The 14,160-nt window shown below is 48.9% G+C and overlaps 1 protein-coding gene across 1 annotated transcript in view; it reads left to right on the forward strand.

The window, feature by feature from the left end:
- The first annotated feature begins 1,755 nt into the window (after positions 1-1,755).
- The window catches only part of LOC104158198 (LIM domain-containing protein 1-like), a 17,013-nt gene continuing 4,608 nt past the window's right edge, over positions 1,756-14,160 (forward strand). Inside the window, exons 1-3 of the mRNA XM_009695782.1 lie at positions 1,756-1,844; positions 12,183-12,250; positions 13,542-13,604. Coding sequence (XP_009694084.1) covers positions 1,799-1,844; positions 12,183-12,250; positions 13,542-13,604 — 177 coding nt within the window. The 5' untranslated portion in view covers positions 1,756-1,798. The remainder of the gene's footprint in view (positions 1,845-12,182; positions 12,251-13,541; positions 13,605-14,160) is intronic.

Raw genomic sequence — 14,160 nt, forward strand, 5'->3', positions numbered from 1 at the left:
GAATGAGATAAATCTTCTTGGTTCAAAAAAGAACCAGCAAGTTTTGCTGACTTGGTGCCAGTCTGCGTGCTGGGGTGGGTCCGCAGCCAAGCTAGCATTGCAGTTCAGGTCGGGTTTGGACAAAACCGAGTAAGGAATTATTCTCTGCAGCCTTCTCTCCAGGTTGGCGAGGGTCTGGACTCGGGCTGTGAGTGCAGCGGGGCTCGGCGCAGCGCTGGGACGGCTGTCGGCGTGCTGGCCGAGGGCAGGAGGCAGCTGCGGCACGGGGAGCCAGGTCTGCTCTGGGAAAACGAAGTGGCTGCTTTTCAGCAGCCGTGTGTGCTGCTGCAAAGGGCTCCTGAGAATTTTTATCCCCGTAGTGTGAAAACTGATGGCCGCAGCTGTCGGCTGCAGGAAGAAATTGTTAACGACCCTGGGAGTGCCAGCGTGGTGCTGCCAGAGTTGGGAGTTAGTTTTCAGCGCTGTCGTAAGTACGTCAGGTTTCTTCCTAACTTTCACCAGACCTTTCCAATTACTCCGGAGCTTGCAATGTCCTGAAAGAAGTGAAGTTTTGTTAACCCCGGCATGACTAAGGATCTCCAGCAAGATGATGCTGTCCCTTTTCTTGGGCCAGCAGGAGCGAGATGTGACCGACAGGCCCTGCCCCAGGGAGCTTAAGAGCCGGGGTGAAGGGGACTGAGCAACAGTGGAAGGAGAGACCTGGAGGTGAAGTCACGTCTGCGGGGTTGTCACGGACCAGAGACAGAAGCACATCTTCTCTTTGTCCTTCACACCGCCCCTTTTGGGTAGATCTGTGTCTATTTGCTTAAACATTGATTAAAGTTGCTCATTTAGAGGTAGTTAAAGGGTGATGCTGTTTAAAACCGGTCTACTGCAATCACAGGGTAATGCCTGATGTAAAGTAAACTGGCTTAACGTGTCATTAAAAAAAAGCCTGGATGTGAGGAGCAGCTTGGACTTGCCCTTAGGACAGCTGATAGCCAGGAGTTGACCATGTGTGCTTCCCCTGGCTCTCCTTCACCCCACGGGCCGCCTGAGAATCAGCCCCCCTCGGTATCCTCTCCTTAAAACTGACTTTTTTCTTGCCTTGTCCTGCAAGAGATGAGGGGAACATCTGGGCAAGAATCGTGGTCTGTTGGTAGCGCCTACGTTGGGTCTCTGTTCGGATGTGGCTGACAGAGGGACGAGAGGTAGGCGTCAGGTAGTCCAGCTCTGTTTCAGTGGGAAATCCTTGGGGCCTTCAGCAGACGTGACCGGGCTCTGAAATCGATGAAGATTTAAAGGGGCTAAGTGAAGCGGTGTGTTTGCCTCACATCGGTTACAACCAACAAGCTTATTTTATGCAGTAAGTAGTTGGTCTGTGAACAGCCCTCAGCACCACTTATTACCACCCAGGCTTTTGGGAGAGTTCTTAAGTGGTTTTAAAGATATTAAAGGTTGTGGGGAAGGGCGGGAGAAGGAAGGAGATGTTGCTGTAGCCAGAAAGGGCTGTTCTTGTGCAGTTTACTTTTTTTTGCAAAAGGCTTTTGCTGTGGAGGTTTGATGACTGTCATGACCATTGTTAACAGCATCTCTCAGGGTGGGTAACCCCGATGTCACCTACCTCTTGTGGCTTCAATGAACCCCCTGGTCCTAAGCTGCCGAGCCACCATGCCGAATTACTGGTGTGGTCCCCCAGCCAGTGAGCCCAGCTGCCCCGCTGGGTCCCGTTTCTGACCTCCATCTCCCTCCTTCTCTTCCAGGCACCTGCGTGAAGTGCAGCAAGGGGGTGTATGGAGCAAACCAGGCTTGCCAGGCCATGGGCAACCTCTACCACGACGGCTGCTTCACCTGCGGAGCCTGCAGTGAGTACCCCTGCCTGGCCTGCTGCCGGTGCAGGGCCCTGGGGCAAACTCTTTGGCCTTAACATTTTTCTGGCGTAAAGGGGGAAGAAAAAAGGAGGTGGTTATTGAATTATCTGCCAGCTGGAGCCTGCCACAGCTGTTTGTCTTGGTGGTTGCTGTTTGTTTTTGAATGGATTCTTGCAAGGCATGTAGAAAAGATATTTGGATTGTGCCGGCCGTCTGCCTTCTGGTATGGGGGACGGTTGTTTCCATTCCTCTGCCTCTCAGTTATAGCCACATTTCCTTACTTGTAAGAGTATTTTTTCAGAGTGGCAGTGAATATGCCTTAGCTGGCATGTAAAGGGTTTTTATTTGTCACGTCAGACCGAAAGGCTCTGGCTCTGGCCTTTCAGCCTGCGGACCCCAAGGAGAGCCAGCGGGTCGGTGCCGTGCCGAGGGCACAGACCACGAGTATCGGCAGCGGGCTCTGCAACTGCCGGAGATGCCTTTTCGGATGGAGCTGCTGCACGGTCGGTCTGGTGACGATGTTTTCACCGCGTGCGTTATTTTTACTTGCTAAAATAATTTTGCTCTTCTGAGGGACCTCCGGTCAAAGCATCTAAGTGCTTGAATGACCAAGGTTACACATCTTGCTTGTTCTTCCTCTGGAGAAATGGAGCCGTGCCCCAAGATGAGGGGCCTGTCTGCCAGCTTGCTTTCTGGTCGTTGCAGGGAGGGAGCTGGTTATTGTACCAGGCTGGGAGCAGCAGCGATGGGCGCTGTGACATCTGCCCGAGAGGCAGGGTAAATAGTTCAGCTGGCCCCGCTGAGCTCCCTGCCGCTTGTCAGACCCACGTCTGAAGCTTGCTGGAGCGTACGGGGTGCTGCAATGTATGGATCCTCCTAAGCGGCTTTTCGAGGAGGTCGTGATGGAGCTGGCGTGAGGAACGGGCCACTTGTTTTCAAATCGTGGCTGTGTTTGTAAGACAGTGGTTTTTCTGTTTTGTTATGTTTAACTCTAGGGCTAGGAGCGTATTTTTAGAAATGTAGCTGTATACGTGGTGAGAGAAAAAAATAATAATCCTTCTGTTGCTTTTGTATATGTGAGTTTGGTTTTCCCAGATGAGTCTTAGGGTTTTTCTCCTGTGTTGTATTTAGAGTTGTAAACTCATCAGGACTGCCTGTGTTTTATTTGGAGCTGTAAAGTGGGAGTAAATATAGAAGGATGTGTATGCGCTTTAATAATAGCTGAACCTTGAACTCTGCTCGTTTCCCAGCCGTCCGACACCAGCTGCCTTGCCTCACCTATGTTTTCAGCAGAGCACTTCACCGTCATCTGACCAAAGACGGGAAAACTGAAAAGAAAAAGTGGTGTTTGCACATGGTGGCAGTTTCCTAGAGGCTCAGAAGTCAGCATCTCTGTCTCTGAGACGTTAATTTGAAATCTTCTCGCGCTGCGAGGATTCCTGGCTGCAGCCAGGGCTTTGCTTCGGGGACCTCTCGCGCTCTGTGGCTGGGTGGCCTCCAAACTGCCCTTGCACACAAAGCTCCCGTTAAAAATAATCCAGCAGCAGGTTCAAGCTGTTTTAAATTTCTAGAATTACTACTATGCAACTGGTGCTTTAGAAAGAAACACTTTCGATCCTCCTTTTAGAATGGGTTTTACCATTTTTATTTGGAGACCAGCGCTAGAGAGGCACTTGGCGGTTGCAGAGGTATCAGTGGTTACTTCCATTTAGTTTTGTCTGTGTTTGGTTGAAAAATAGCTTAATCCCGTTTCTAATGAGGTGGGTTGGTGAGGGCTGAAAGAACAGCTATTTGCTGCTTATTCTGAAAGGGAACCCTTTCCAAAGGTTTCCAAAGCAAGACAAAAAGGTGTGGGTGTCAGGTGAGACTTCGAAAGATGGAAAGAAGCTACGTTTAGCAAAGCGAAGCCCATTTTCTCTCTTACCTCGGTTGTAACTGAGAACTGTGCTGAGGAGATGTGCTGGGGCAAAGGGTTTCAAATGGCAAGTTAAGGCAAAAAAAAAAGTCTAGTGAAAATGATGGGGGGGCGGGGAAGAAAGGAGGAGTCACAATAATAATATTTCTCTGAGTAGAAAATACTGTATTTCCACATGAGATAAAAAAGGGGAATGCAAGTCACAGGGGTGTAAGCGAGAGCATTATTCGACTCATTACTTGCAGACGCTGAACTGATGCCTGAGCTGGCAGAGGCCGTCCTGCCCTGCGCTCGGGGAGGGAATGTACCGAGGGGAGTCCCCCCCATTTGGCAGACGGGGGTCGTTCCCCGTCCCCCGGACCACCAGCTGCTACGGGGATGAAGGGCACACAGCCCTGTCGTTCACCCAGAGAGAGTCCATGCTTCTCTGCAGGCCTTCTGTCATCTGTGTCGCTGTGGTAAATACGATGAGAACATTTTATCTGCCAGAAAAATAAATATTTGTCCGGACGGTGTTGTCTGTCCAGCTGCACAGCATGTCTTGAGCAGCCTATGTGGAAACTCTGGTTTCTAGCTGAAAAGTAAGTAGTGCTTTTAAGGTCAAGTGGAGTTCATCTTGGACACCATCCAGTACAAACTTGTCTTTGAGAAGTCAAGGTTGCTCGTGGTTTCAATCCTAACATCTCTGCTCTGGTGGAATGCTGAATATCTCCACTCCAATAAATAAAATATACAAATTACCTATTAAGGTAAAGCATATTGTCCTCCAGATATTTATATCCACTGTCCTGCTGTTTTCGTTTTAGTGAGGATTTCTAATTTTGCTCGTAGTTGGATTTGTGTCCAAATGTATGTTGGTTTCCCTGGTACAGAAAAGGGAGAGGATGTAAGGAGCGGGGAGGTACGTGTGTGTGTGATACCTCAAGTGCCAAATTTCCTATACCCTCTGTTTCCTGATACACATATGTTCAGAGATAAATGATAGAGCAATTTGTTGAGCAGAGCTACGCATACGTTGCACGGTTCGGTTGTCAGGAAAAAAAAAAATGTACTGTTTTATCTGAGCCACTGGCATGTAATGCAGAAAATTTGGTTTAGAGGTCAAAACAACAGATTTAGAATGATTACTTTGGCATAAATGTCTCATTTATCTTCTTGTTTGTTACAGGGCAGAGACACAAACAAGGCAGCTTTTTGCAGAGGGGAAGAGGAAAAAACCTCGGGCTCTTTGTGCAGGATTAGTAATATGTTATATTTGCTTTACAGGAGGGCCATGAAAGTAGGTTAAAAAAAAAAAAAGTCCTTGAAACTCATACAGCTATTTCCTGCAAGCTCAAGGTGTCTGCTTCCGTCTTGGGGGGCTTTTCCCCAGGTTGTTGGACAAACAGTTGTAGTTATCAAATGGCTTGTTACACCATTTAAGTTAAATCGCTAGTTCATACCTCCTCAGAAGACAGAAGATGCAGGTGTTTCCAGATGTTGATGTTTGTTAGGTAGTAAGGAGAGCTTATAAATGATAAAGATTTAACTAGACAGTATCGCTCTAACCTGTTGTGGTGTTGTAGTGTTTTCCTTGGGATTCAGCAAGGCTTATATCCGACTGCCGCCGGTTGCCTGGAAAACAGACCTTTTTAGCTCTGCTAGCAGCGTAATTGAGAGCATCGGGGTCTTGTGCTTGAGCCACTTGGTCCTCAGAGGAAATCTGAAAGCTAAAAAAGTGCAAGGGAAGTGTCAGAGATGACTGTGAAGGAAATCAGTAGGCGAGGAAGGAAGTCAGAAAGAAAGGACTGATTGCAAGGTGGGTTGAAGGAGGGTTTGATGTTGAACTACGGCAGAAGGGCCAAAACAAGGAACGCATTTTGGCCCCTTATTGCAAAGACGTGGAAACTTTGCGTGTTTGCCAGGTTACAGAATTCGACCTTTGACTTGTCAACATTACTGCATTACTTTCTTTTTATTTTTTTTTATTTCTGGTAAGCTGAGATTAATGTTGATGTCTGTGTAAGGGTAACAGGCTGCTGTTCCAGTGGCAGAGTTTGAAATCACCCGAGGTGGCTGTCTCTTGCCACCTTCTGGGTATATGTATTTTTTTGTTTAATATTTCACAATGTAGTTGTGTTTAGAGGTATCAAGGGTCATTTAGTAAACGAGGTAACTAAGCTATCAAAGCGTAGCCCTCTGCTTGGGCTAATTAGCCTTGTGGCAGTGATGAGAAAGCATGGCTACTTGGAGCAATGCAGCTCTTGGTGACTTTGGGCTGGTTATGTTGAATAAGCATGTCCAGTATTGGTACGTAACCCCTGGAACAACAAACCCATGGTTTTTATTGGCACTGCTAAATAACTCTACAAGTAGGAAGTTACCTTTTTCTGCGAGTGTGACTTAATCCCAGATAGCAGGACAGCCAGCCTTGCCAAGTGAATTTCCCCACGGTGCACATCTGTGTATGGTTATCTTCAGATGCAGAACCGGCCAGCCTTTCTCGCGGAGGCAGTATTTACCGCCTGTAATTGGATATAAACCCACTACACGGATCGACACGCGTGATGAATGTGCAGATCTTCAAACTGGAGAGTGCAAAGTATTGCCGGTAATTCTTCTTCAGCATCCCTTTAATAAAATTATCATGCTAGAGTCCACATAGTAAACAATATGGTGGTTTTTTTAGCAAAAGTACCACCAGAAAAGATTCAGATGTGCCTGGCTTTACAGTTTGGGAGACAGGGAAGGCATCAGTGCGTGTTTCCACTCCGGTCTAAATCGCTGCTTTATTCTTGCTGACTTTTTGTCTTCAGTCTCTCAGCTCGCTGGTGAGGAATCCCTGCTGTTTGGCACAAGAAGTGCTTGCCATAGGTGAGAAACGCCAGGGCAGCTTTCACGGTAGGATGACTGTGTTTGTTCCTCTCCTGGCCAGGTTTCAGGGCAGTACTGCTTTGGGGTCTGACCTGAAGGGGATTTGGCATGGTGCAGGTGTCCTCAGTAGATATCCCCGCTGGAAAGGTGCGAGTGTTCAGCTCACACAGCAGCGGATGCACTCAGGGCTTTATCAGTAGGCTAGTGGTTTGAGTGGACTGCATGTGTTTTAGTGCTGGCTGGAAGTCGGAAATCGTTAGGACAATGTGAGAAAAAAGGTTGACACCTTCAGTGGAATATATTTCCAGTCTTTGTTTTATAACGTCATCTTCAAAGTACTGTAAAGTACTTTACTCTGTAAAGATTTTAGGGGATTTCTTATGTTTTCATGGTACCTATGAGTAATTTTCTGAATAGTGGCTAAGCACTGAGGCCACTTCCGTACCTAAAGAAATTAAAAAATTGCTCTCTCGTATAGTTTCGATGCAGTTACATTCACTGAGGACACGGAGACTGCCTCCCCCTCCTTCCTCCTCTGAGCCTCAGCACGTTTCAACGACAGTTGGTGGGTGACGGGGTGGGAGGCCAGCGCAGACGGCCGCCTGGTTTTGGTACGTTTTGGGGAACGGGGCAGCTGTCCCCGGAATGATGCAGAGAGTGGCTGGGCACCAGGTTGAAAACTGGTACCTCAGTAGGGACTCCCTGGATCATAGCGCTGCTTTGTCCCAGAGTGGCTTTATCTTACCTCTGAATTTGGAAGCTTCTAGGGGTTTCCCTAAAAAGAAAAACAATTTAATATCTTCTTGCAGCAGTTTGCCATCAGCAAAGGAGAGGTGTTGCTCAGTTGTGCTTACTGTGGTTTCACAATGTCTCCCTCCGAGGAGCCGTTTCTGCCTTCACCTGTGGTTGCTTTGCTCCTAGAGGCGGCTGACCTTTTCTTAGAGGTGCCAGAGCATGCTTTTGGCTTGCAGGTATCAAATCTTTCTCTCAGTTGTTTGGTTTTTTTACCACCTCCAGTAGTGTTTTTTTTTTTTACCACCTCAAATGTGTGGTGAGAGCGTGGAAGGCATTTTTTGCAATTTTACAATACAGCTGGTATAGTTGAGAGACAGACTGAACATCTTACATGGTAATGGAGCTACCGTGTTTCTTCTAAGAGATATCCTATCCTCCTGCCCATGGTTTCACCAAGGCTGTGATGTGACCTGCGGTGTCTGCTGGTTGATCGCAGTCTGAGTTCACCTGATTTGGAGGATGTGCAAGCATTTAAGTGACCCTTTCGTGCAGCCCCAGTTCAAGAGCGGATTGGAAGTATTGACACGTCTCTGTCAGTCTCCGTGCTGCATCCAGCTTTAACGGCAGCCAACAGAAACGAGGCAGATAGCAGAAATTAAGTAAAGCCCTCTGATGTTTGATCCAGCCTGCCGCGCATGGTAGGAGACCATGCTGCCTGTCAGCAAAGTACTCACGGAGGGCTCCGAAAACGCGTGTGCTGGCCGGGGAGCGGTGGGTCTGCGGTACTGCTGAACTGTGGGCAGCAGGCACTTTTGGATGGTATGCAGGGTCCTGGTTGTGCAGTCCCAGAGCCCTGGGGTCTGGACGTGGCCCTGTGCCATTATATGCGTTGAGAGCAATCTCCTGCCTTTGAATATGGGTTTGTGACCCCCGTTGTCCTTCTAATAAGTAATGGAAAAGCAACTTCAAAAGAGAAAGTTGGGTCCAGCTCCCCAGCAAGCAAATGATGCGTCTCCCAGCATCTTCTGTGGGCTGTTGGAAGTCCCTGGTAAACCCCTGTCTGTAGGAGCTTCAAAAGGAGAGAGCTGTCCTTTGAGGAAAGGATGGACAAAAGCACCAGCATCCTGGGAGTGCGGCCTGATAGTATGCCTGTTATCAGCTGCTAAGCACAGTGTGTTTGTTTTAGCACAAAGGCAGTAGTGACTAAGCTTGAGATATTCTGAAATTGGTGCTGAAATGACCTCGAGGTCATCACGAAGGTCCCACAGCTAAACAGATTAGACAGATGTGTTAGGGATGAGCAGTACATAAAAGCTCGGGGCTCAAACCTCCTGTCAGGCAGAGGAACAAGAAATCTTGTAACAGCAAGTGAAGACGATAGGGTTGAAATGCCAAAGAATTTTAATTGTCTGAATTTTTTCAGGTGAGAGATTAGCTAAATTCAGGGTGAAGTGAAAGTGAAATACGGTCAGGAGCTGGCAGCTTAAGACCTGTAGCAGAGCAATTGATACTGAAAGCAGCAAGCCACGCATTAATATTCCTGGGTTTATCAAAGGATACCGTCTCTGTAGTCGTCGTGATGCATATTTAAAGTAGGCAGCGCTCAATATGTGATTCCTTATATGCCATTTAAGCTCTCAATCCCTCCTTTCAGTGCAATTATGACGGCATCTCTGTGCTCAAGCGAAACCTGTGCCAGGCTCTGCCGGCGCACAGTCAGAAGTACCGCTTTTGAGAGGGACTTGTTTAATTTCAGGCACTGTCCCGTGGCAGGGAGCTCAGCCCAGGGACAGAAGCCGTTGCCGCCCTGTGGGCCAGTCCCAGCGCTGTTTGTTTTACTGGTGTGGCCGTGCATTTCCCAGCTCCACTGGGACGGTCCCCAGCGCAGCCTGGGCGAGTGAGGTTTTCCCATGTGTACGATGAGGAGATGCTTCCTCGCCTCGAAGGGGTGTGGGGAGAAGTCCATCCCGATGTGGGCAGGGAGAGGCTGAGAGCAGCAGAGGAAGAAATCGGCTCTGATCGTGCACACCACTCCCGCGGTGGCTGCAGGGGCACCTGATTGCTCGTGTTTTTGGCAAATTTCCTTTCACACTTCTGCCAGGGACTTAAAGAAAGTCATGGAGAGGAGCTTAAAATAGTCAAAATGACAACCTCTTCTCTAAAGAATGTATTTAAATCATTCCCCCCTTCCCTCAAAGTGCTCTCGGTGTCAGCACCTTTTCTTCATGGGCCCACGTAATGCCAACAGCCAAATTATAAATCCTTTATAAAGGGGTGTGTTTGACTGCTGAGTAAGCTTGCAGCAGAAGCCTGGACACAGGACGCCGGCTGTGGCACCTTCTCTGAAGGTCTGTTGCCATCAATCTTGACCTGCTAATGTCATGGGGTTAAAAATACACTGGGTGCAGAATGGCTGGTAAATGCTTTTTTTGAAGAATGACATGATGGCAGGGATCCAAACCTCATCCTTTCTGCTGGAACGGCTGCTGCTCATGCACCAGCCAGGGCCTTCGTCCAAAGAAGCATCTCCTCATTGCGTGGCTCCGCACATATGTTTGTCCTTACCCCTGCCAGTTTGTCTTTAAGGAGCGACATACATGCATGTGGAAAGATGCTTGGGCACCTGCCCGTTGCACTAAACTGGAGCCCACGCTACCGCGTAATTTAGAATCAAAGTTAAACTTTTTTTGTTTGTTTTTCATTTTTAGGAGTGCCAAATCCCAATGCTGTATTTAAATCAGCAGGAGATTTTCGGGGGTACTTCTCGCTGCGTTAGGCTTGTTGTTTATTCGCTTAGGACCACCGTTGACAAGGGTGCTGCGAATCCCAGGTATCCCCATGCCCCTCCTTCCCCTCCTCAGAAACGGGGACTCTGCAACTGCCGGCAAGCGTGCCGGGCTTACTTGTGGGCAGGCAGGCACGCAGGAGGGGTTATCGTACAAATACGCACCCTGGGCTATCAGCCACAAAGCTAACGTGGCCAAGATTAGCTACTTTCTATTTTGGGCTCTGGGTCCTGTTTTGGTGTCGGCAACCTTGGCAAAGCATCAGGGTGAGTGAGAGAAAGCAGAGCGGGATGCTTTTGGGTTTGTCGGGTTTTCTTCTGTGTCCCGTCTGACGTCTGCATTGGTGCAAGGATGGGCTGGTGCCCTGGGTCACCTCCGACCTCCGGGTAGCGCGGTTGTCCCCGGCAGGGATTAGAAGAGAACGGGGGACGACGAGTGTGTCGCGGCGGCATGCTCCTGGCTCCTACGCCACCCGGTAAATACGCAGCTGAGCAATGCCTGCAGCTTAACCACGACGCTGCTGCACATGCAAAGCGGGGCTCGTTCCTCCAGAAACACGCTGCCACCTCCTCCACCTGCCTTGCTGGCTGGAGCCTGGGCAGGGCACTAAGGGCTACTGGGGAAATGTGGGTCTGGCTGAATTCACTGGCAAAACTTTAGAGCTCGACTGGAGCATCTCCATTTCCCGAGGAGCAGCGGGAGTTGTTTCCCAGCCTGAGGGTGCCCTCTGGTGTACCCAGGAGACGGTAAAGGTTGGAGTTTATTGAAGTGGTTTTACTTTGGCTTCCTCCTTTTCTGAAAGCTTTGCAGCCAGCATGGTTATTCATCGAAGGCTGCCAGGTGGGTGCGTGCCATAAGGCACCAAGATGTCACCTCCAGACCAGTCCCATGTGTCGACCACACGGATGCACCCAGCAGGTAAGGATCGCTTTTTTAACGATGCTTGCCCCGTGCAGCGTATCGAGCGGGAGGCTTCTGGGCCCTGGTGTCTCGGTTCCGATTTCCTTCCAGCGATGCCTGGCAGGTCCCCAAAACCAGCCGTCCTGCTCCGGCTGTGCCCGGGCAGTGCTGATGGGCAGAAGGCTGCCTCCGGCCACGGGCTTGGGGCTCCTTGACCGAGCAGCGCAAGCAGAGCTGCTCCAGTGCTAGGCTGCATAGGAAAACCGGGCTGCAAAGAGGTAGGAGCAGCTTTTTATAAGCTAACAAAACCTAGCCCCTTTCTCTGGGGGGAAGGCAGGGTGTTTAGAAGTGGTGGCAGGGTGAGCATGCATTGCCATAGTTACGTGGAACCGAAAACAGACGGTGAATGTGAGGCCTAAACAGAAAAGCTGCAGTAAATATAAATCTTCCCTGTATGTAGAGTCCTTTCTTGGGAAAAACTTTGTCATCTTGTCTCCGTTACAACATTCTGGTTTGAAAAAGAAAATAATTATTTTTTAAATATTTTCATCCTTTTGTTGGCAGCTGCAGTGACGAGCGTGCTGGTAGGGAGCAGAGGAGCGCGTTGAGCACTCCGGTGTTGCCCTCTGCGGGGGTCAGACCGGGTGTGGGGTATGGCAGGGGCTTATCTGGCAGCTGCTGGTTGAAGGCACCTTCTCATGGAATGGCGTGGGTGTGACATTTTGAGGGAAGACGTCAACTATGGAACACTCTCTGCATGCCCTTTCTTCTTTCCTCCTTGCTCCTCTCCTGGGGTGTTTTCCAGCGTGAGTCAGAGTACCCTCACTCGCTCTTGCCAGGTCATTTCTTCTTGTAATCTGCCAGGAGGTGGTCCAGGCTTGCAAAGCTACCTCCTCCTGCCCGGAGGTGGGACTGTTGTCCGGATCCAGCGACTGGCATTCATCAGCAGCGACTGCCAGTGGAAGAGGCGATGGGGTCAGTCGGGCTGGAGGCTGGGAAGACCCATGCTGGGGTTGGGTGCTCTTCTCCAGATGTGCTGAGATATCCTCGTTGTTGTTCGCTTCTCAGCAGCTAGTTTTTGGTGACATTTTCTCCCTGCTCTCTGCTGACGCCTTTCTCTTCTCTCTGTGTTTTTTTCCTCAGGTCGAAAGCTGAGAGGAAAAGCCTTTTATTTTGTCAATGGCAAGGTGTTCTGTGAAGAAGATTTCCTGGTAAGCACACAGCTGACCCTTGTGCTGGCACGTCTCAGCCTTTCTGCCCATCAGCTTTGCCTGCGTTTCACCCAGCTCTAGTCCAGCGTCCTGCCTGGCCCTTCTGCTCCACCCTTTGCCCAGGGCCAGCCCCAGCCATGGTGGCTGCCCACACGTGGTGCTGGAAGTAGCCAAGCGAGAGGCCATGGGTTTGCGGCGCAGAGCCCCTAATCGAAGCCATAATCTCTTGCGATGGCTCCTTTAAAGCATGTCTCTGTGGCCGTGCCGTGAATGCGGGAGTGAGATGAATGGCTACAGAAGAATGAATGAGTGAATTTCCCTTTCCAATGAATTGGGTTTGCTTGGGCATCTTAATGGATATCTTTCCGTTGCCCTCAATGGATTTTGTGTGAACGTACCAGATCGTGAAGCAACCCCATGGTCCTCTCTTTGGCTGGTGGAGGTAAAAAGCCATATACCCTTCTGCCCCTGAGCCCTGAGAGACTGAGCCTTCACTGAGACTTGAAAAAGTCATATTTGCCTACTCATTGGGGAACTCTAGTGATTTCTGTCAGAGAGAAGCGAGTTCATCTTCTTTGCTCTCATCAGTATATTCTATACAGGCTGAAAATGGAGAGATTGGTTAAATGCATCTAAAATATTTCATTTTTCCAGTTTGCATTTCCAGCATTCAGACAGGACTGAAAGCTAAGGCGGGTGATGTGTTGTGCCTGAGGTGCATGTCGTGGACATGACAGGCAGTTCCTTACCGTTCGATCCCAGCAATAGCAGCAAAAAAGTTGCTCTGGGCCAAACTTGATTGTGTCCTAACAGGGAGCTGTGACAATACCACTGACCTTGGAGAAGCTTTGGTAGACCTATAACGGCGTAACCAAAGGAAGAATTTGGCTTTCCAAGCCTATATATACAGACATTGTGATATGAATATGTGACAAACACAAGTTCCTGACTTGTAGATTCACAAGGTCAAATAAGCATCTACGTCTTAATAGTAAATGCTTTATTTGCATATGCATTTATGGTATTTACTTATATACTTAATTAAACTGAAATTTAAGACTTGGAAGTTACAGGAACTCATAGTCCTTCTGAACACTGGAAGTCTGGTGTCTTTAGAGAATATCCTCTGGGGACCCATCCACAGCTTCGTATACTGAAAAAAAGCACTGGAAAGTTTAGCTTGTGCAAGGAGTACGGAAAAAGGCCACGCAAATAACACCTCACAATATGCTGTTGTTTATGCTCGACTAGCCTTGTGAAATTTTAAGCCAATTCTTTTTTGTCCTTGCAGTATTCTGGTTTCCAGCAGTCAGCTGACAGGTGTTTCATTTGTGGTCATTTGATAATGGACATGGTAAGTGATAATTGCTTTAGGAGAAAAAAATATCACACAGTTTTTTAGAAGAATGCATCAAAGGCAAAATATATTCATATCCAGTACTGTCTGCTATCATCTGGTAGCCTGCCTAGTGTGAGATTAGCACCAGAAAGAAAGTCCACTAAGCCCTTTGTTGATTTTTGCGGGGAAGCGAAGCTTGACACCCTGCTATGTGTGGTGCAGAGACTTTGCTCTGCCTGTTTTCGGTGCATGTGGAAAAGCAGAGCCTGCAGCTCTTTCATCCCCTTTGGGGCTTCCCTGGACTGTGCGTTTGTAATCCTGTCCATGCTTCCTGCGCAGAAGTGCCGTGGCTCTGCAGTGCTCCCCTGCCGAGGGGCATCAGCGCGGCTCTGCTGAGCCTGTCTTTCCTGTAGTCAAGCTGTGGCTTCCCAGGTACCTTCAGGATGAAGCTACTGTCTTGTTGCCCGTTTTTGTGGGTGCTGAGACTCTACGGAACAGGTTTGACCCACAGTATGTGATCCAGACCTCAGTTCAGATCTGCCCGAGTCCTTGCAAATTCTTCAGTAGATGT

The sequence above is a fragment of the Cariama cristata genome, unplaced genomic scaffold (assembly GCF_000690535.1).
Source record: "Cariama cristata isolate BGI_N322 unplaced genomic scaffold, ASM69053v1 scaffold33242, whole genome shotgun sequence".
Taxonomy (NCBI): Eukaryota; Metazoa; Chordata; class Aves; order Cariamiformes; family Cariamidae; genus Cariama; species Cariama cristata.